Source organism: Plectropomus leopardus, chromosome 17, assembly GCF_008729295.1.
Source record: "Plectropomus leopardus isolate mb chromosome 17, YSFRI_Pleo_2.0, whole genome shotgun sequence".
Taxonomy (NCBI): Eukaryota; Metazoa; Chordata; class Actinopteri; order Perciformes; family Serranidae; genus Plectropomus; species Plectropomus leopardus.
Window position 1 is genome coordinate 27059135 of NC_056479.1, and position 24161 is coordinate 27083295.

At 40.5% G+C, this 24161-nt stretch overlaps 1 protein-coding gene across 1 annotated transcript in view; it reads left to right on the top strand.

Annotated features, from left to right (window-relative positions):
- Positions 1 to 50: 50 nt before the first annotated feature.
- Positions 51 to 24161, top strand: part of LOC121956614 (glutamate receptor ionotropic, NMDA 2B) — a 128993-nt gene continuing 104882 nt past the window's right edge. The window contains exon 1 of the mRNA XM_042504929.1: positions 51 to 353. Within this exon, the coding sequence (XP_042360863.1) occupies positions 90 to 353 (264 nt within the window). The 5' untranslated portion in view covers positions 51 to 89. The remainder of the gene's footprint in view (positions 354 to 24161) is intronic.

Genomic DNA, 24161 nt, shown 5'->3' on the forward strand with positions numbered 1-24161 from the left:
TCCCTCAGCCCCCTCCCCACCACATGGCGTTGCCCAACATCCTGCGCGGCCTCAGCATCGCCGTCGTCCTGGTGGGCAACTCCAGCGAGATGGCGGGGGCCGGGGCTCGGGAGAAGGACGACTTCCTCCACATGGCGCCCAACGTGGAGGTGCTGACCATGAATGAGACGGACCCTAAAAGCATCATCAAGAGCATTTGTGACCTCATGACGGAGCACTGGCTGCAGGGAGTGGTGTTTGGGGATGACACCGACCAGGAGGCCATCGCCCAGATCCTCGACTTCATCTCAGCGCAGACGCATATCCCCATCCTCGGAGTCCGCGGGGGCTCCTCCATGATCATGGCTGCCAAGGTAGGAAACTCAAAGTCTTTTTTGTGAAACTGCGATCCAAAAAGATTTAAAGTTCTCCTGCGAGGACTTAAAATAACTGTGGCTGGTTTGAGTGTTAAAATATCGAGATGCGCTCATGTTGCAGAACGGAAAGTGTTGGTCAGCAACCGCATGTGACTGCTGGCAAAAAATGTTAAATTCAACAGTTTGTCCCGAAATATAAGAGCTTACAGAATGATGCCAAACTATACTTTTAAAAAAACAATTGTAGAATTGTAGATCTGTAGATTTTTTGGCTCCTGGTTAAAAAAAAACCCTGAGCAATAAACACTAAAGGAATTCTAGCTGGGAGAAGTTTTAGCTGGTTGCAATCTGCAGCTCGATGCTAGACGCCACCAAATCCCCCTAAATCTTACACACTTCACCTGCACGGACAACAGAAGTAACTGCAGTTGCAGCGCCACAAGATCTGTTGTTTCGTTCTTGTGAGGCCGCTCCGTGAACTCAGATTTCTGCAGGATTTCGTTTTATTTTGCTGTCAGTCTCGGCTGCATGTCTGTCACTTTGTGAAAGCTTGTCAAGAAAAGATTACGTCACCATACACAGTTTTTCTTTCATCAAAGAAAGATATTTATAAAGCCTTGGCTACACAGCTTAAACTGCTGCTGCTTATTTTCCTAAACGGTACCCGTTTGAGCACGTCTGCCGTGTGCTCTCTTGTGATCTTTTATTTTCTCTCTTGTTTTGTCTGAAATTAGTGAAGTTTAACAGGGTGTACTTGTTAGAATCAGCAGGGCTCTTCTTTGTGCTGACGGCCAAAAAAAACAAAAAAGATACACTGCATGAAAGCAACACAGCATGCTTCAGAAGTGCCCTGCGTTACTTGAACCTCCTGCACTGTTCTCTTAATATCAACTTTACCCGAAACAGTGGCGCCATTTTGACTGATTTGGCTGCAACGGATGATTTCTCATCTCATCCCCTGCCGCCATTACTGCGTCAGTATTAACTCTGGGTGCAGACAGACAGGCAGGGGTAAGCCGGGGTGTCTGACTTGAAAGACAAACTGCCAACAGTGCTGATGCCAGTGACAGGATCAGCTGGAGATTTCACCAGAACAGAGAGCTAGATCTCTGCCTATTTACTAGGCCTTGCCTAATGGGATAAAGCAATCTGCTGCTGCTTTATCTGCGCCCGCCTGGGATCTGGGCTTGGACCCTTTTTCACAAAATCAGCTCATTCATTCAGCACTTTGTGCATAAATGCAGCTGTATTAAATAATAAGGAGAAAAATTAAATGTGCCTTTCATGCGGGGAAAACGTTAAAATACTCATATTTGCTTCTGCTGTCGAAGACTGTGCTCGACGCCGTTTGATCCAAAGAGTCTAATCTGGTCTCCCGTCGTCCTCCAGTTTGTCCGCTGACCCTCTGGTGTCAACAGGTCTTTGTACCAGCGGAGACACGAGTCGCAGTGACACAGCAAGGCCAGCGGCCACCACTGTAGCTCTTCTCTGTGTTGCTTCTCATTAGAGCACCGAGGAGAGAAATGGCAGGGAAGCGTCCACTTCCATTTAAAACTGGGCTCCTCCAAGCACACATGCAAAAACTGTTATACACTACACACATTTTGTCACAGCCTAATGCTCACACACTCTCCCTTTTCTTAAATATCTGCCCCTAAACTGTGGCCACAAGTGTCATTAACCCCTAACCCCACTCACCATATGTCTTAAAAACATAAATCTTTCAGAGCACTCCCTCCTGGTGCATTACATGTGGAAATTTATGTCTGTGGGTTAGTGCACGGACAGCTGCAGGGAGGTGAGAGGAGGCAGCCCAGCTGCAAGAAGAAAATGGCATTCTAGGTTTCTGCAGATCTGCAAGGTTACATTAATACATTTCAAGTAAAGCATATGAACATTTCTAAAGTGACGTAGTATTCAGTATAAGCTGACTTTGTCATCCGGAGAGATGGAGAGGATAGAGGATGATATGACATGTAAGTGTGACATCTGCCAAGCTGCAGGTAATTGTTAGAGATCAGCAAACAACTAGTTTTTAGTCATTACTGCGTTTTCAGTAGCTTTTCTGCCACCAAATGTGGATGTATTTTTTACCGACACATTGCTGCGTTTCCTGTTGGGTTAGGGTCATGAAAAGCAAAAGACATTGCTGTGTTTCCTGCTGGGAAAAGTGTTTTCACTCACACATTTCTGCATTTTCTGCCATGAGAGTGCCATGAAAAGCAGCTGTTTTCTTACTGAAACACTGCTGTGTTTCTAGCTCAGATGGTACCAGAAAATATGTTTCTTTTTACCGACCCGTTGCGGTGTCTCCTGTTTGGTTTGGGGCACAAAAAGCTTTCATTTTTTGCTGAGACAGCCCTGTTTTCCCTTGATGAATTGTGCCACTAAAAATTGTTGTTTTCGACTGAGACATTGCTGCATTTCCAACCACAATCGTGCCATGAGAAGTGTTTGGTTTTCACTGTGACATTGCTGCGTTTTCTGCTGTGATAGTGCCATGAAAAGCAGCTGTTTTTTTAACTGAAACATGGCTGTGTTTCTCGCTGAGATGGTGGCATGAAATACTGTGGTATTTTTCTAATAAACGTTGTTGTTTTTGACTGCATTTCCTGTAGGGATAGTAAAAAAAAAAAGGATTGTTTTTTTCTACAAGACATCGCTATGTTTCCTGTCTGGATCGTGCCATGAAAAGTGGCTGTTTTTGCAGAGACATTGCAGCGTTTCCTGCCAGGATTGTGCCAGAAAAGGCAGGTGTTTTACAGGGACATTGCTGCGTTTCCGGCTGGGACGCTGCCACAAAAAGTGGTTGTTTTTTACTCAGCCATTGCTGCATTACCAGCAAGGATAATGGCATGTGTTTCGAGTGGAGATAGTGCCAACAAAACTGGGTATTTTTAGCAAAAACCCGATCTTTCTCCAACTATAACCAAGTGTTTTTTTGTGCTAAACCTACCCACAACGTTTTTGTAAGTTTCATCATATTCTCCACATAATATCGTACCAATCTAACGTATCAGTGCTTTGCAGAAACATACAATGCAAACATTCATATAAACGACTGGGTTGGAGGAGAAGGCATTCGGAAAGCAGATGGGGAATAGCGAAGGAATGCATGAGCCTGTGTATTTGTGTGTGTGTGCAGGGACAGTATCATTCATTAAGCACACGTGCCCTAAGTGCACCAGGCAGCAGGAAAGAGCAGCGTTTTGTGGCAGAGGTTTAAATGGATTTCCCCGGCCACAAGCCAGAGTCTGCGTCTCCTGAGAGCTCCCTCCTGGCTGCAGCGGGGGCCCTGGAGAGCGAGGACGGGGCTGCGCTAAGGCTCAGTCTCCAAACGGATTTGTGTCTGCCTAATGGGCTGAGACAATGGAGTGGCGAAAATACGATAGAGAAGGATCAGAGGGAGGAGGAGAGGGAGAGACATGGGGAAAGTGGAGGAATTGAGATAGTGAGCAGGAGATTGGGTGGAAGAAATTCTGCTTTAAGTGAAAGCAGGTCGAGGAGGAGAAGGGGTTATTGCCAGATCAGGTGGGGTTCAGATGGGGCTGCCTGAAGACGTGATGGACAGATAAGGGTAGAGGACAAGGGCAGAGTCAACAGCAGAAGAGGAGACAGAGTTTGACACAGAGGAAGGGGAGGAGGGAGGGACAAATGTCTCTGGAAGTGAGTGGAACATTCACAGAGCGATAAAGAGGAATGAGGAGCGAAAGAAAGAGTAAGGAGACAAAACTTTTCTTCCGTATGGACCGCAGAGATGAAGAGGAAGCGATAGTGACTAAATGCGACAGATAGAAGGAAAGGTGGAGTTACAGAGCTTGAGAAAAATGCTCCGTATATGTTTTTTTTTATTTTTATTGTGAGCGAGCGTCTGAAGGAAATGGACTGACAAAGATTGGGAAATAGGGATTGAAATATGAGGTGTTTATCTTACGGGCCTGCTCCATCAGACACACACACACACACACACAAACACACACACACAAACACACACACCAAAACTGAAGGCCAAACGCTGCTATTACAGTTGGCAAGACAACCCCTCCTTTTTCATTACACATCCAAGGAAGGATGATAACAGGGAGCGACACAGAAGGCGGAGAGTACGGCATTTAGTTTGTTTTTTTTTTAGTGCGGGCTGAATAGGAGAAGAATTTGGGGAAATGGTACAAGATAATTCCATAAAGTGTACCCTCTGGAGTGGACTCTTGTTGTGCCGTGTGAAAAGTCAGACTGAATCAGAATCAGAGCGACATTTTCCTGCTCACATATGCACCTACAAGGAGTGTTACTTGGTGTTAGCGGTGGTGAAACACAAAGCTAAGCACAGTTTTATGTGCCGACGGGAGATACCAGCACCAGAGTTAAAAAATTAGAGCCTAGAAATTAGAGCACAACTGTTTCCCAATCAGCCTCTAAGTTTTCTGACATCTTTAACAAGAACAAAACTTGTTTCTGTTGTGCTATTCCTCTCGGGGATGGACCCAAACTGCAGCAGCAGCTCAGCACTGAAAAAGTGGGACCACAGCTACTAGTGAATACAGTTTGCTAATATTGACTCTGTAGTTATTGAAAGAAAAAGTGAACTTGTGCATGAAAGTAAAGACGTTAAATAGATGGAGGGTGACCAACAAACAGTTGTATCACTGCGTTTTCAGATGCTTTTTTTGCCATGAGAATAAGATGTATTTCATCCATCTTGCTGGTATATTGCCACGAAAAGTTGTTGCTTTTTTACAGATAAATCACAGCGTTTCCTGCTGGGATGGTGCCACAAATAGTGTTTGTTTCTACCAAAAAATAGCAACATTTCTTGCCCTGATAGTGCCACAAAAATGTCATTTTTTTATTGAGACATTGCTATGTTTCCTTGTTGCATAGTGCTATGAAAAGTGGTTGTTTTTTACTGAGACATTGCTGTGTGTCCTGGCGGGATAATGCCACAAAAATCAGTTGATCAAAATTAGTCATACCTCCATTTTCTGCCAAAGTTTTGCCATGAAAAGCATTTTTGTTTTGTTTTGTTTTTTATTGTTGCATTTAAAAATTAGAGCCTAAAAATCAGACTGTTGCAGCATAACTGTCTACTCATTATCTTACCTACTGTGCTAAATATCTATATTTTGGTGGTTGCAAACTGGTCAGTCATATTTGTATTTTCTTAAACATTAACTAAACAGAACGTACAGATCTCCTCACTTCGTCATTGGCAAAATCCTCATTGTTATGATCATTACTGAAGCTGCTAATGCTCAGAAAGAACAAGGTATTTTCCCTGGCCATTTTAAAGTCCACAACAGCAAACAAATGTAACTAAATTTTGAAAAAACAATTAGATATCAAGCAAACATAAATTAAGATTAATAGTTACATAAGTGTACTTTCCTTTTCAGGGCTATTGGTTTCCATGATTATTTTAAGTAAGATCAACTTGTCAGCATCAATTTTAGTCCAACAATCAGCCTCACAACTTTCTGACATCTTTAACAAGAACAAAACTGGATTTTTTTTTTAATACTGTTCCTCTCGGGGACGGAGCCAAACTGCAGCAGCAGCTCAGCAATAAAAAGTGGGACTTCAGCTACCACAGTGGTTGCATCTGTGTAGAATGGACTGTCTTTAGTTACTGCAAGTGCAGAGGAAAAAGTGAACTTGTGCAGGAAAGTAAGAGAGTTAAATAGATGGAGGGACGGAAAGAGGAAGCCGGGCGGCTCCAGTATTAACAAGGAATGAAGAAGAAGGCGGAGGAGGAAGGGAAAGGAGGGAGATGGATGGAGGCAAAGGGCACTCACATCTATATCAATGAATAAGATCAGTGAGGGAGGGCCGGGGCGGTAAGTAAGAGGATGAGTGCACTGAGTGCACGGCCGCACGTCTGAGGAGGAGAGAAGGAGAGAGGGAGAGTGGCACAGCGTGTTTTTGCAGCAGCAGGTGTATCGCCATCTATCCCGGCGTTACAAGAAAAAGAGAAGCTGCCTCTTTGCTCAGGAAATCGTAAACGGAGGAGGAGAGGGAGATGGATAGAGCGCAGCTGTAGCCACATCTGTGAAAGACAGGACAAGATAAAGGAGGAGGAGGAGACGGAGGAAGGAGAGGGAACGCATCCAACAGTTTAAGGGTGTGTGTGTCCTTGTTCATCTGTGTGTGTTACCTAGCCAACATGGCTGTGGTTGGTTGCCAGTCTTCTGTCTGTGGCGGTTTCCAGCGCCACCCTGCTTGCTCGCCGTCCCTCTACAGTGTCTGTTGGACTGCAGCAATCAGAGTGATCTAAAGCTTTGGCTAATGCTCATATTATCAAGACATGGTGAGCCATTTTCCCTGCGCTTGTCTAGAAGGTATGGCTTTGTAGTGGTACAAATAACTGTAGTTGTCGCCGCTCACCCCCAGGGCCGCCACATAATGCGAGCAGCCAGCTAATCTACGAGCGGAGGCTGCTGGTGCCGCAGATTAGGAGAGAGATAGCATCCACTGGTGCACGGGATTTAAATGCAGGATCATCGGCAATTAATGAAAAAAGCCGATAGCCCGAGGGAAAAATAATTTGCAAACACAGGCAGACACATAATGCTCACACCCACACACATGTGTTTTCATAAATATATGGTAAGACATGTGTTACAAGGGGCAATTAATGTATGAATATTAAACAGATAATGGGAGAAAAAAAACTGGATTCACAGTAAAGTGCTGCTGCAACATCATCGTCACACAGTCGCTCCCACACACAAACAAATCTGTCCTCTGCCATCTTTTGTGTAACTGGCAGCCGTCTCCAGGAACAAAACAGCGGGATGCGATCAATTAACTTTTGCCCAAATAATTCAGGCTTTTCATCCTTTCCAATGTGGTCGTTTTACCCGTGGGTGTTCGAGCCTTTTGTAAGAAGAGAGAGAGTGATTTTGTGTGTGTGCCGTCTCAGTCTGTGTGTGTGTGTGTGTGTGTGTGTGTGTGTGTTGGTGTAAATGTGTGCTAATTCTTCAGAGGAAACAGGCTTGATGATAGTGTGGAATTGGTGTTGAACTGTGTCCAGGGATAATTGTTGTGGAGGATGTGTGCGCGTGTTTGTGTGAAGTGAGCCAGTTGAACAATTTAATCGCAGCACAGGGGCGAATTCAGCCGAGCATCTGATGTCCATACCTCATTTTGTCCCTCTTGTCCTCTGTGTTTGTGTTTACATTACATTTTAGGGCAGTGGTTCCCAACTGGTGGGTCGTGGTCCAGAAGTGGGTCAGAGGTCCATTCTGACATTCTGAATGGACTGCAAGTGACTCACGGCCGTGTCCAGTTTCTGAAACACACACTTTATTTGTAGTACAGTGAATTTGAAGCTTTTGTTTTAAAGTGTTGTTTTCTGCTGTAGATTGACAGAAACATGTTAACTTAACTTCAAAAGAAAAAAAAATTGGCAACGTTTTTTAGAGAAAAAGGAAATAACCCCCAAATTAAAAAAAAAACAAAAAACAAATAAAGCAAAAAATAGATAAATCATCACAAAATAGTTAAAAAAAAAGATATGGGCAAATTGTTAAAAAATAAATAAAAAAGCTGCCAAAAAGTTTTTCAAAATTACCAGAAATTTTTGGCTGTGATAAGTGGTGGAATTTTTTTTTGTTTGTTTTGGCTGGTCTGTGGGTTTGGATGCCATGTTGTCTTTAAAAAGTAATAAAAAAAATAAAAATCAAAAATTTAAAAGAAAAATAATCATTGCATTTTCTTTTAGAGAAAAAGAAAATAAGAAAATTGCCATTTTTTAAAAAAGAAAATCACCCTAAAATTTTAAAGGAAAAGAAAAATTTAAAAAATAATAATAAAAATTAAAAATTAAAATTTACCAAAAAGAAAAATAGAAAAAATCTTTGCAAAATAGTTTTAAAAGAAAAAAAAAGGGTAAAGAAAAAATCACTAAAATGTATTTCTTTTAAAAATTTTGCCTTTTGAGGCTTAGTCCAGGCTAAGCCCTCAATGTCCACCCCAGGTTTTAACTTAATACCCCTTATTCTTGCAATATATTTTATTTCATTCTCTTTTAAGCTCACTTGTTATTTACATATTGTCAAATCAAATTGAATATGTAATAAGTTCTCTTACATGCAGACCTTGACCTTTAGACTAAGGAAAATCTGGACCTGGTGGCTGGACCAGTTGGGAACCAGTTAAAGGGGAAATAGTCTTTTTTTCAAGTCACAAAAGAAATCAACTTGTTTTGGCGTCATTTCTTGTTTTCCACGTCCTCTTAAGGGGTTTTAGTCCAGCGGGTTGAGCATAAACGTTCCTGCGTTTATATTCCCCAATTAATGTCCTACAATAGCACCTATTGTTGTAGTAATCACTGAGGTCCTGTACTCTATTAATGTAATGTGCTGTTCGGCTTGGCAGCACCGCGTCCTTGCTAAAACATAGACGCAATTAGGAGCATTTGTAAACGATAAGAGAATTAAAAAGCGAGTGTTCCCGTGCCTGACGTCTCTCTCGGTGTCCGTCCCTCTCTGTTCCTGTCTCTTTCTCATCTCTCTCCCCTAATTGTTTGCTTCATTCATGGATTTTGTTGGGTCCAGTAAAGCACAGTAAACCCCTTGTAACAGCTTTCTGATTTATCCTTTTATCCCGGATATGTTCTTTCCTTCTTTTTTTTGCTGCTCCCTTTGTCAACTTTTATTCTCGGGTTTTATCCTCTGTAGTCTGTGTGTCTCTAGCACCTTCTCATAGGGGTTATTTTCATTTTCAGGAACTTATAAATGGAAATGTCCTTTTAAAAAAAAATTAATTGATAAATTAAAAATCAAAATGATGTTAAAGGTTCAGTGCTTTCTTCTGCAAACGCCCCAGTTTAAGTCTATCTTTCTAACCTGTTTCTCATTATTTTTACGCAGCAGTTTTTTAAATTGAAATATAATGCAGGAGCTCTTGTTTACTGTAATGATGCACATCTTGACTGGCAGCACATACACGAGTGATCCTTAAATATTTAAAGTGAAAGTAAAAGCCAACCTCAGATGAACTCTCATTCTGCGGTTTGCCTTCCTTTATATGTGTTTTTCAGCGCCGTGTTTCTTGGATACCTGCTGCTTATGATCTGTCATTACCTTTTATAAAGCCACAAACTCATCAGAGCTCTGTGGGGGGTATACGTCTGTAAAAGCCCCCAAAACCCCAAATTAGAAGATGATAAGAAAATACAGGCAGAGTTTCTGCAGAAAAATACACCATCACATATCCAGTGGGTCATACGTGATAATTAAGAGTGATTACTTCTGTATCGATGCAGATTATATCTTAAAATATAGTTAAATAATAAACAGTGACATCCAGGATTAACAGTGAGGTTTAAGGTCCCAGGATTTGGGGGGCAGCAGAAACCCAATTTGCTTCGTCGAAGAAGTTGGTCAGTAATCTTAAGTTTTTTTAGTACATGCATGTGTTGTTTCCTGTTACTCTCTTGTGCGTACAAAGTCAAGGTGAATCCAAAACTGCTATACCGAGAAGTAATTACAGAATGTAAATATATTAGTGGATGTTTAAAAAAACTGCCAACTGAAAACAGCAACAAAGCTGGAGGTTATTTAGAGACTGACGGATTTATCGGTTTAGCAGCTTTAATGGCCTATTGGCATCTTAAAGATGTAAAGTATCTGCGTATCTGTTTCCGATATGCTGTCAACAACACAGGACAACGCAGGACAACACAGGACAACGCAGGACAACACAGGACAACGCAGGACAACACAGGACAACACAAGACAACACAGGACAACGCAGGACAACACAACACAAGACAACACAGGACAACACAGGACAACGCAGGACAACACAACACAAGACAACACAGGACAACACAGGACAACGCAGGACAACACAACACAAGACAACACAGGACAACACAGGACAACACAGGACAACGCAGGACAACACAAGACAACACAGGACAACACAGGACAACACAACACAAGACAACGCAGGACAACACAGGACAACACAGGACAACACAAGACAACACAGGACAACACAAGACAACACAGGACAACACAGGACAACACAAGACAACACAGGACAACACAAGACAACACAGGACAACACAGGACAACACAACACAAGACAACGCAGGACAACGCAGGACAACGCAGGACAACACAGGACAATATAGGACAACACAAGACAACACAGGACAACACAAGACAACACAGGACAACACAGGACAACGCAGGACAATGCAAGACAACACAAGACAACACAGGACAACATAAGACAACACAAGACAACAAGACAGCACAAGACAAAACAAGACAAGTCAAGACAACACAAGACATCACAAAACAAGACAACATAAGACAACAACAAGACAAGACAGCACAAGGCAAGACAAGACGAGATAGACGGATATTAGTTCATGTATAAATATTAGAAATTTTGTACTCCTCTATCGGTATTGGCATCAGTCCTCAAAATCTAGTATTGATTGAACTCCACTTTCATTTTGTGAAAATCTAAAGGATTTAAAAACCTTCAGGTTCAGAGACATATGTGGACATCTGTAGGACGATGTTGAGAGCCTGTGAACTGTTTTTCCTGATGCGTCTTGGCTCGCTTTTACCTGATCTCCTGTGATGGAAATGTCCCACTACTAGCCTCTTTTTACCTCCTCATTGTCCTGGTTTAGAAAATGTGACAGCCACACTGTGTGTGTTCCCCTTCTCCGGAGAAAGAAAGCCAGGGGGGGAGAAAAAGAGAGAGGGAGAAAAGGAGAGAGGGAGAGGTAGTGAAAAATATCGAGAGCCCTAAATTTATGTGTCCTATTTTCCAACCCCGTTGGTCTCAATTTACTCCGGCCATTTAGAATGTGGCCATTTTTAAACTCGCTCCATAACTTTTTCTCTATACCTCACCCTCCCTGAACCGACTCACTTTCACTCTTTCCATCTCAAATTCTGTCTCCGTCCTCCGCTCTATGGCTTTACATTGTGGACAGATTGCTCCCATACGCTAGATTAATGCCGACAGGTACCATGGTTACGTGTACTTAGAGAGGTTCGGTGAAATCATTTGAGTGAGATGAGATAGGTGTGATCTAAAGACGTGACCCCACCTGCCTGCTTTTTACTCTTCATTCCCATGTTTTTAAGGCTATTTTTTCCCTTGCCATCACTTCTGTTTCTCTCTGTATTAATGCGGCTTGTGAGGTCGAGGTCTGGTTCATCCCGTGGCAGCTGACAGGAGGCACACGTACATATTTACACCAGATGTCCAGGTGTGAATCCACCCTCCTCCTCCCTTTTCTTCTTACCTGCCCCCCCACCTACTCACTCCCATCCCTCTCAGTGTTTCTCTCCATGCTCAGATGCCAGCAGACTTGTGGATCCACTGATTGTGAAATTTTGGGCAGATACGCATATTTAAAACAACAGTTTTGCTGATGTTGATGTCTTTGTGTTTTAATCCCCCTTTTGTGCCAGGGATATACAATATAATACGATATGATATGTATGATACGCATGATGCGATGCAATACGATACGATACGATACATGCGATGCGATATGATACAATACGTATGTACAATACGTACGATACGATACGTATGATATGATATGATACAAAACGTACAATACGGTACGGTATGGTATGTTATTATAAGAAACGATATGATTTTCTCAGTTCATTTAATTTTTTTTTTAAACCTAATTTAGTTTTTTCTTATTTCCTTCCGGAAAAATAACTGACTGTCACCCAGTGTTGCACATCATGTGATCTATAAAAGCCAAAGAATTGTTTCTGTTGCAGCTTTGTGAAAAATGGCTTTGTTCCGAATTGCCTGAAATAACACCTCATGCGAGTGGGAAAACTTTTTTGCGATAAACAGTTTTTTTGGAAATCGAAGTGTCTCCATAAGGTGTATTTTGTGCAAATTGAGGGTTAATGGAAACCCGCCTATGGTCAATAAGTCGCTATTAGTCTCAAGACGTTCTTTTTATTATTTTTTTTTTTAGCAACAGAAACATTGTTTTCTGTCATCTGAGAATTTTGTTTTATTTTGCAGCCGCGGTCAATGCGACAAATATCAGTCGATACAAATGTTTGACTAATAAATTGGTGCATCCTGAAATAGAATCCAGTAGAATAGAGGAGAATTTGTCAGAGGTGCACTCTACACAGCAACAACAGTTCCTCCCTCATCCTCACCTCCTTTCTCCCCCCTCCTCTCTGGTTCAGACGTCCTCTCACTCCCTCCCCTCCCTCCCCGTTCCTCCTGCTTGGCCTCCTTTCCTTCATTCTCACTCTGTGTCCCTCCGGTACGGGACCAGCCACACCTTCCCCTACATCCCAGCCCTTTACCCACGTCTCCTGACTCCCCCTGGACTTGCCCTTACACCCCCACAGCCCTTCCTCCCTCCCTCCCTCCTCCTCCACCTCCTCCTCCTCACTGCAACATCTCTGCTCTCCTTTCCTCTCTCCTTTACCTCGAGACACAAATAGTCTCGCCCTCCCTTTTCCCACTCCTCCCTTCATCACCACCACCATCACGAGACCTACAAGCAGCTCCTCCGCCTTTTCCTCCCTCTCTCCAGCATCCATCCTCCCCAGTTATCCCCTCGTGAACCTTACACCAGCCCTTTGCTGGGACCCTTATTAGCCTTATCTCCGCCTGCCCCCGCCCTGATTTAGAGGTGGAGAGGGAATGGACCTCTATCTAGTCATAGGCCGGGATGAGTCAGTGCTTTTCCATACAGTATATACGGAGAGGAGAGGAGATATGGAGGGAAAAAAAGAGCAAATTTAGGACTTTGGTTAATTACTGCCCCACAGCCCTCAACCGTGAAAGGATCAAAGGCGTGCAGCCCCACCCTGCCTCAGGGTCCGTACAGTCATGAAAAACCTGGAAAAGTCATGGAATAAAATAGCAATTTCCAAGCATGTAAAAGTTTTGGAAAACTAAATATACTCTAAAGTTGTGGAAAAGCCAATGATTATTCCCATTTTTACTATTTCTGGCTGTGAAAAATTGTAATTTCTGGCAATTTTTAAAGAAAATGTGCCATTTATCCCATGGGAAAATCACCAAAAATTTTATTTGAAAATTACCAAAAAATATTTCTTAAAGAATTGCCAACACTTTTGTTTGGAGGGCTTGTCTTCTTTAAAAATCACCAAAACTTTTAAAGAAAAAAAAATCACCATCAAATCATCAAAAATCTTCATTTTTTTAAAAGTACAAATTATAAATAATATTTAAAGACAAAAAAAGATCACAAATGCTTTGATTTAAAAATAGCCAAAAGATATTTAAAGAAAATAAGCCTAACATTTTTGTTTGGAAGGCATACTGTCTTCAAAAATCATCAAAAATAAAAAACAAAATTGTTTTTTTTTTTATTAAAAAAATGCCAAAAATTGAAACAAGTTAAAAAAAAAACCCAATATAAATAAAAAATGCAGCCATTTTCCCTAAAGCCAAAAATAAAAAACAAGTTATTTGAAATGCCTCCCACTTTTTGCATCACCTGGTATTATTAACAAGAGTCTCTTAATTATATTTCAATATATCCTGTTCTAAATTCATTGTTTTTTTACATAATGATATGTATTTTTAAAAGCTATAACAAGGTAATGAAAAAGAACTGGTAAGGAGTGTCGATGGTCATTTCAGAGATTTTTTAGTCTTTAAAATTTGCCTCAAAGTCATAAAAATTTATTGGTAAAGATGCGTATGAACCCTGCCGCCTAACTCGGACACTCGCCTCTTTAACCACTAACACAACCATTTCCCTGCCAACCATTCACATCTGTTCAGTTTTGAACCTCCGTCTCTTTGGTGTCGAGTGGAGAGACGCGTCCTGTAAACAAACAGTCACGGCCCTTACAACACCCAGTGTGTTCCCGTGAGAATATAATTGAGTGCGACTTCACTTCGTCTTCACTGTAAGTCATTCAAAGGTGATGAGAACAGTATTTTAACGTCCATAAATCAGAATGGCATTCAGTCTATTTCATCAGTATAATCACTGTAAACAAATGAGACCATCGCTGAAAGCTTGGCAGCCTCTGCGTTGGATTTTATAGTTTGTGCTGCTGGGTCAGATTTGGCTCAGTTTTATGGTTACAAAGCAGAAGGACCGTGCTGTTGTTCCAATGCAAATGAAATGTTGCATGTTTTCCACAAGAGAAGATTGAGGTAGAGTTTCCTCATCATACTTATCATTTGTTTGATTATGCCGGCTTATCACTATAATTCATTCGTGATATTTTGATTTTAAAATGCCATTGCACATTACATGAAGCGCTTTTAAATGCCAGAAATATAAATATCTGATTGGAAGGCTCCATTCGTTTCACTTACAGCGCTTTGCAACCAGAGATAATAGTTTGGTAAAATTTTGCTTCAATAGCCCAACACCTATTCCTCTTTAAAATTAAGTTAGTTTTTGTAGTCTTTTGAGTATCAAAATGAACTTACAGACTGACATTCACAGCCAGTCAGAAATATTCTTGGCAGACACAATTGCGGATACGCCCATAAAAAACACATCTAAAATGGGGAAGAGCTGTTTTAATATACAAATAGATTCAACAAGCAGTCGGAGTGATCTTTTTACTGACCGCCAAAAAGAGAAGAAAATGGATCGCTGCAATTTGCAGAAACAGCTGGAATCCAGGCACCGAAATGTGGATTTGCAGTTCCCATTTTGTATTAACTGTACTTAAGTATCAAAAGTACAAGTAAAAGTAAATAATACATATATTTATATGTGTCAGTACACTGTATGTCACATCGTCAGCTGATTATCTGATTTGATATTTAGCATTTTTCTGCTTTGTTTTTTAATCCATTGGCTGATTAAATAAATAAATTTAAAAATGTGCATGCTTCAAGGCTTTTGTATGCTTTCAGGCTTTTGCATTGTGTATTTTCCTGGTGTTAAAATCAGGTAAATTTAAATTTCAGGATAAACGATTTCCGGCCACATTTCAATGTCCATGGACCACTGGTTTTTCGGAAAGTCGTAAGGATCATTGTCGAGTCCAGCTGCCCTTAATTTGAGCAGATAATCGTTTTTTTTCCTCGGTTTTGCTGTGTCCACTGCTAAACTCCGCCAAGTCGATGGATGTTTTGCCAGGGGTGTGTGTCGTAAACGCATGCCCTCTGCACGAGAACAGAATCAAACAGCTTGTGAATGCGGCACTGAGGGGAGATACCTGTATACTCACTGAGACTTGAAGAGTGTTTGTTCAGTGTCACTCGGCCCGGAGCTTGCAAATGGAGAAGTACTAGAGTTTGAGAAAGGAGGATCAGTCTGTGTGAGTCAGCTGCTTGTCTGGTCATATCAGCGCGCAAATCCTCCAGAAAGTCTATCCGCAGAGTGGTGTGGGACTGAGCAGAGGAAAGAGCATTTTGTTTGAGTATACGGTGCAGGGTAAAGCACGGAAATAAACCTGGAAGATGGTTCACGGATCATTTAGTCGATTTTTTAACCTGTAGCAGGTGGAGTGTGCTGCAGGACAAAACTGTGCAGAACTTGAGACTGTAAATTTATACTTTCCCGGTTAGGAAGGAACTGATATGATTTCATGTCATGACATTATAATCTTCAAAGTGTGATTAAACCCTGAAAATGGCACTAAAACATAGTGTAGTCACTTCAAACATGCATTGAGATAGCTTGTGGTATTTTATGTTTTATCTTGTGTCTGCTCCCCTTGTATATTTTATCTGGTGTTTTATCTTTTCTTTTATTTATTTGATTTTTTTTGGGCATAGAAACACTTTTTGTGAAAGGTGCCATATAAATGCGCTTTCTTACCATTTGAATTTTATTTAATTATATATTCCTCCTGCTCCCTGATGCTTTATTTAGTTAACATTTTCCTTTTTCCTCTCTCCTTCAGACCTCTTTTTTAATTTAATCTTTTTTTTCTCTTCTCGCTGTCTCCCTGTTTGCCCTTGATTTGTCCATGCTCTGCCTCACCCGTGGCCTCCTGCGTCTGTTGCAACTGTTACAAGCTCTGCGTCTGCGGAAGAGACAGCAAAGGGAAGGGAAGACTGGGAGTGGAAAGGAAATTAGGATACCAGAGGGGAGGGAGGGAGTAAAAGAAAAAGAGAGAGACACAGAGAGAGAGAGATGGAGAAGAAGAAGTGAAGAATAGAGAGAGTGAGAGAGAGAAGGCAGGGATGTGGAAGGAGAAAGGCGTGAGCGAAGACCACAATGTGATCGCTCAATTAATCACCAGTGCTGTGCCAAGCTGGCCCTCGTCAGAGCCACATGCTGTGACACACACACACACACACACACACACACACACACAGTGGCCTATACATCACACCAATATGTTCAGATGTGTTCCTGCTGACCTACAGTATAAAAATTATTCAACCTAGACACTCTGTGCTGAGTACGGACTCACACTCACACAGCAGACGCTTACATAAGCTCCACTGCCCCTTTTTGTGTGATCACAGCATAGACTGTGTAAAATAATGGACGTAGCCACTGTGACGTTCACCGCTGGTTTCTGGACTCTAGTTCTGAAGCCTAGAGTTTTGTATTTTGACCGTCACCATCTTGTTTTCTTTTTTTTAAGCCAGAAGTGAGCATAAGAGCATAGATTTCCTTAATCTAGGCTGCTAGTTTGGTCAGCACGATGCTGCGATATTGCTAATTACCTTTAGAAAAACAGGCTTAAAACCATTAAAAGAAATATCCTTACTAAGAAAAACTGGTAATCTGACTCTATAGAACCAGAGAAGCCAAAACCAACATCAAAGAACTTGCATGAACAAATAATGCATTATGCTGGTCACCGAAGTGGTGCAACAAAGCTACACTTTGCTGGAGGAGCGTTAATAACCTCAGAAGAGTCAGCAGCACAAACACAGCTCAATAGTCCGCCATTGTTGTTGTTATTGTTGTCCTTAAGGTATGGCTATCTGTCTGAAACGTAATGTGCACGTAATATTCTCACAGGATCAGTGCATTGCCAGTTTACACAGCGACCAAAGAGGTGGTGTTTCCAAAAAATTGCACTCTGGTAGCTGGTTTCAGAAGTTTGAGGCCCCCAAAATGCAATTGTCCAGTGAACAAAAGGCCAACCGCAACAAAACGTTTAACGTTTCATGCAAGAACCGTTGCCGCGTAAATAGCCCCTAAAACACGCAGTAATATGTATTCCAGGTGACGATCCAGATCTATTTAGATGTCAGAGGTGGTTTCAATCTGAGCTGACCCTCGTTATGCACAAGGTGTTCTCCCTGAGCGGGACGCCAGAGGAAAAAAGCAGGTTACGTGTGAAGCTACCACACACACGTGGATTATCATCTAAAACGTAATCGCTGCAGTAAATAGATGCAATTGTGCATGTTTTCCCACTCTAAGCCTCTTAATGAAGAAACCGGAGCAAACTCACTCCCCCTGTGGTCTTTTTTTTTCTATGTCGTGTCACTAGTTTTAGAATGAAATGCATAATTTGTCAAAACTTTTTAATTACGAATAAAAGGGTCCCTTTTATCTCATTGTAGATGAGATGGTTTGAAACACATCCCAGGAATATTCTGTTTGCTCTCTTTTGAAAACGGAGCCTTGTATTTTATAGATTCACAGCCACAAACGCATTCCTGGGGTTGCATTTTTAAAAAAAAGGGAAAACAAGAAACACAGAAAAGATCTTTTTGCTCAACCCCATTCTGTCTCGTTGTATCTCTCCCTCCCTATTTTTTACCTCAACTGCTCTGGCGCTCTCCTTCTCTCCCTCTCCTCTCCCTCTCTTTCTCACGTCATGTGAGTTGAGGCAAGGCGAGCTCCTGTGATGAATGTAAATGTTGCCCCTCCCCTCTCTTGTTCTCCTAAATTACAGCAAACACCATCTCCTCTTTAGTCTCCACTCCCTCTGTCTGTCTGCATTTACCCACAACGCTGCAGTTCGTCCTCGCACGTCGACCGGCGGGCAATCTGCCCAGCCTTCAGCATCCATACAAACACATTTAGAGATACAGTACACAGACGTATGAGTCAGACATGACAAATAGACAATACTGCGAGACGGATAATACACCTCCAGCATGTATGATGCGTACTCTCCGTGGATACTTTCAGTACAGTATGAAGGCCGAGACTGCCAACACAGCCTGGAAACACTTGGCTCATTATCTCCATCCTCGCGCTGGTCTCCATCCCAAACTGGCAGGAGTTTATGTTATATATTTGCATATATACCAGACATATTTTTTTGTAGATTGTGTGTCAAATAATGTTTTTTTTAAGGACAAGTCACTGTGTTTCTTGCAGCTTTTGAGCGCCCAAATTTGTTTTTTTTTGGCAACCCGTGGCTGCTCTTCTAGCAAATTTTCACCCCCCAAATCTTGGTATTTTTTAGGGACCTGTTGCTGTTTTGCAGCAGCTTTTTAGACCCAGAGCTGGTGTTTTTTGGGGGGGTTCCTGTGGCTGCTTTTTCAGCGTTTTTTCACTCTCCAAATGTGGGTGTTGTGGACATGCCACTGTTTTTCAAGCAAATGTGGGTGTTTTTTAAGCATCCTAGGGCAGGTTTTTCGGCAGCTTTTCAAGTCCCAAATGCGGGCGTTTTTTCGGAACAATTCAGTTTTCCACCAGCTTTTCACCCTCTAAATGTCGTCTCTTAGGGACCCATTGCTGTTTTTGACTGTTTTTTATCCAAAATTTTTTAGCCCCCAAATGTAGAGGGTTTTTTTTGGCGACCCATCACTCTTTTTTCTTGCTCCTTTTTAGTAACTTGTCATTGTTTTCCCAGCAAGCTTTTCACCTTTTTTTTAGCATCCTGTGGCTGTTATTTAGCGCCTTTTCAGCCCCAAAATGTTTTTTTTTTTTTACATACTTTCTCTATTTTTCAGCAGCTTTTAAGCCACGACACGTCACTGTTTATCCATTAGCTTTTACCAAATATAGGTTTTATTTATCACTCTGTTTTCCAGCATTTTTTTCAGCCACCAGACTTATTTATTTATTTTTTTAGAGACCCATCATTGTTCCCAGCACCGTTATTAAACATCCTGCTGCTGTTTTTTTGAGTGCCTTATCAGCCCCGAAATGTTTTTCTTCTTTTTTTAATGGACTATCACATGTGTTTTTCAGTGGTTTTTCAGCACTGTATTGTGGGTGTTTGTTAGGGACCCGTCACTGTTTTTCTGCGGCTTTTCAACCCCCAACTGTCAGCGTTTTTAGTGACCCGTTGCTGATTTTCCAAAAAGCAGTTGTTTTGACAGTGCTGCCTTTCCAGCAAAGGATGTGCACCCAAAGCCATGTATATTTAAGCTAAAACATATTTTTTTTTCTTACCATAAACAAGTGGTTTCTGTGTCTACAGCATTGTTGATCCCCATTCTTGCATTAGTCACCATCTGATACAAACAGGAGTAAATATTTATGCATTTCAATATATGCTACACATTTGTTTTTGTGTGTTTATGTGATTTTCTGCAGGTTTGGGAGTTTGGGAGTGTTTTAGAGGTGAAATGTTTACTCTCATAGATGTGGCAGTAAAAGAGCATTTAGAGAAAAGTATTTACATTTCTAAAAACTGTGAGGTCACTCTGAAGACGAGAATTAAAATAGACAAACTAGTACTGTGGCTTAGTTATTGGTTTCCCTCCACTAACAGAGCACCCTGTTTCTTTACTGTTTGCTTGATACACAGACAGCGACATATACATGCATGAGTTGACAACTTTCAGCAATTTATTCGGTGCTGTAAGCCGACTCAGGAAAAAAAAAGAGCACATGATGTTGTCTGCAGTGGGCAGCACACAGCTTTTAGGAGTTAGAGAACATTGGCAGCAGTGTTTGTCTGGTTATCTTGTGCTTGGAGGGACTGAATGAACCTTGAGTCTCATAAACTGAATGTGCTGGGCACAGCGTCCCCGTGTTTTTCACTGAAGAGTCACTTAATGAACCAATATGACCAAAAAAAGGGGGAATGCAAAGGATTGAAAGAATTTACGTGTTACCATAGCCAATTCTTTGACTTCATCTATGGTGGAATGATTGAAACTCCACTGGGAAAGTCTGTGAAATATTTTTTGAGTCGGGAAGTCATAAAATGTTTTACGTCTCAAATCAAGACTTAGGTTGAATTTGAAGCCCCTTACCATACACCACAGACAAACGCAGTATGTACTACATGCATACTGCATAAGTCTGCAGTATGCAGTATAAAAGTTTATTTTGCAGTACTCTAGGTTTGAGACTTGAGCAAATTGCTTTGATTATTTTCAAAAACATGGAGAGAAGGGAATCAGCAACTTAATGAGACATAGCCCAAAAAATTAGGAAAAATAAATAAATAAAAATAAAAAATACTTTGAAACATTTGTAATTTCTTCATAAGTAATTTTTAATTATTAAAAGTTTAATTAAAAATGTAAAAAAATATATTTGTATTTAAAAAATCTGTCACAGTATTTTGAATACATAATTCTAATACTTAATAATTATAGTTTTCTGAACATGTTTCACTTGTTTTTGATCATTTTCAAAAAGTTCTAACCCCAGAAACCAAGAGAAAGAAAAGGCTAATTATATTGAATCTGACAAACCATTAATGAGTGTAAATGTTTATGAACTATCACCCTACAAAGACGATTGATATGTTTTCAAATCATATTCTGCCATAACTTTTTTTCAGTGTCTGGTAGCTTTTGCTTTATGCTGCATGCACTCCTAAATAGGTGCATGCAGTGGAAATGCACAACCTGGCAAAACTGCGGCTTCAGAAAACAGCTTTGGTCGCTTGGTCGTCCTTTGAGGCTCCAGAATTGCCACCAGGTCAGCTGGAGTGAGGGCGTCAAAGCAGCGGTGCATCTTGTAATGCTTTTGGTGCGTGTTTGGCTGTTTAAAAGAATAGGCAAAATGTGCATTTCAGACACTTTTATCATTTGTGGGAACCTCAAAAGACTAAAATTTCCTCATTAAACAGCTATACATTTTGATGAGGTCATAAAGTCCGTCAGCACCATTATTATCAACCCTCTGGACATTTTATTATTTGTCATCCCATTATCTTTATCACCATTACCGTGTTCTGCATCATCAATCCTCATCATCATTATTATCATATATTATCAATAAAACAACCCCCACTGGGTATTTAGTTATTCGAATTAGTTCCTGTATTTGTTCGCTGTCACATCAGGCACTTGTTTGGTAGACCGCAGCTTCGGCCTGTTTCTTCGCCACAGACTGATTTGCATGAGCAAAGTCAAACAGGCTTAATAGACTTTTATTGGCATGAGGCGGCTGGGCGCTGAGGGGGGCTTTTAGACAATGCAATATGCTAATAAACAGAACGCTGTGTACTAGGACGACAACTAAAAAAACCCGTCTCATATACATGCAGGCAGCCAGTCCATAAGCATCAATAACCTATTTCGTCATTTTTAAAATTTAGGTTTTACATATTAACGCTTTAAAACCTTGATCAACATCACTTTTCTTGTGCTCCATCCACGCGCCTTTCACAAGTATTTAAAGCTTTGAGCCCAGAGCAAAACGGTTTGATTTCTCCCAAAAGCATGGAGACAAAGGCAGTGAGCAATGTGGCAAGAAATGTCACCCGCGCTGTAATAAATTAGGAGATTTTATTTCATTTTTAAAAAAAAAAAAGGCTAGTAAAAATAACCATAAAACTATATTCAGAGTTATCATTAAAAATATTTAAAATTATTATTATTATTATTATTACTATGTTAGCACCTTTTTCTTTTTTTCCCATTTTTTTCCCCATTTTTTTCCTGCGTAATTATCAGCAAATTTTATTTTATTCTTTACTATTTTTTTTTTTTTGCTAATTTCTGGGTTATGTCTTCTGAAGCTGCCCAAGAAATTAGGAGATTTAGAAAATCAATTTTTTTAAGCTAGGGGAAAATGTCCATAGAACTTTATTTCTAATAATTTTTTTTTACATAAATATTACATATTTTTTTTAAATGGTCCCTTGTTTTTATTTTTGGTAATTTTTTTTATTTTATTATATTTACTTATTTTCAGGAATTTTTTGTCAGGAATTTTTTGTTAGTAATTTCTTGCTTATTTCTGGACCATTTCTTCTTAAGTTGCTCATTGCATTCCCACATTTGTGAAAGAAATCAAGCCATTTTGCTCAGGTTTAAAGGGTTAAACTTAATTCTAGTAGTAGGAAATATGCCCTGTAACTCTATTAACCTTATCTAAAATTCATGACATTGTAATATTTGCATCTCAGCACAGTGTCACAGCGCTGATACTGTCTCGGCACAGTCTTTGTGTAGTTCCTCCAACTTATGCCAAGGTTATTCTGTTAGATAACAACGTGGAAGTAATAGACCAGACCTGTGTTGTGTTCTGGATAGGAGCCAGTTGATAGTAGCGTCTACCTACAGCGAGTTGGGCATCTCTTTCGATCGAGTAGATTCTGCAGCAAACTGTAGCTGAACTTTCATCTCGGTAAGTGATGCCAGCAACAAAGATAAGCGTCCAAAAAAAGGAGAACCAAATTTGTCTGAGCTTGTACGATTAGATCTCGCAGTGTACTCAGTGTGATTTATGTGACCGCACGAAACAAAATACTGAATATATACTGTGTACTGTATTAAGTAAAAAAAACATCCAGCAAGATTAGCAAGATATACGGAAGGAAAGAAAGTGAGAGGAAGAGTCACATTTTGTCCTCAGAAGAGTTTGTTGTCCTTGAGTTACTGCAGTACGAACAGTGGCGTGTCCAGACTTTTTTTAGCCAAAGATGAACATCGACTTATGCAGCGGTGGCATAAAATACAAGCATTGCAGCAGCCACAAAAGTCGGCATAGCTTTAATTTACCATTTTTGTCTTTACCTAAAACTGCTTTAATTTCTGACATAGCGGTGTCTTATGTTCCTGTTTATAGTTGAGGTTAAAAGATCACAACACAAAATTTGTGACACCACACAAATGTAAAATAAAGCTTCCATACTTCATTAGAGAAATTGTTCCTCTGAAAGTGAATAGTACAAGTTTAAAGTGCCAACAAAATTAAAATAAATAAGAGTTGTTATAAACGTATTGAAGGGTAAAGATAGTCAGGTCGGACAGGACTCAGGGACGTTACTGCCTCTCAGGTTTGATGCTGCATTCATGTGATGTCGGGATGTTGTAGTTTCCGAGTTGGGAAGTCGTTTTTCTGACTTTTTTTTGTGTTCATGTGCTTTGAGGTTGTAAAGTGGGAACAACATGAAAGCTACAAAAGAGGATTAGCTGCATTTTAATGCCAAGAGTGTCTAAACAAGAGGTTGATTGCTGTTTCTAGTAAATTTACATTTCCATATATTATATTTGATCCACTAATATAGAATGCAGTGAACATTAATACCATGTTACACTTTACATGTGATCAAAAATTTATATTTTATATGTGAATTAATTAATAAAAACATTTCTTACCGATTGACCAAACATTGAATTTGCCTGCCATGTTTTATGCATTTGTGATGTCAAATCAGCAATTAGAAAATTTCATACAAAATAACTTTATTATTGATGTTAGTAGAGTTAAGGTTTGCTTGGTTGCTACAGTTAATAGATGCGTGTACTAAAAGTGAATTATAGCTACAAGGAACAAAATAATGAAATATATCATTTTTACTATCAATTGTTGACACTGTTTCTATGCTTTCGGCCATTCCTGAACGTCACAACTTGGCAACCAATTTCTCACTTGTAATTACGACTTTGGAGGGCCGTTTATGTGCTCGTAACTCGTGGGCAGATAATGTTGTGGCCAGTCAGATTTCAGGGATGGCCGTGCCGCGCCACGCCTCTCCCTCGACATGCAAAGAAGAT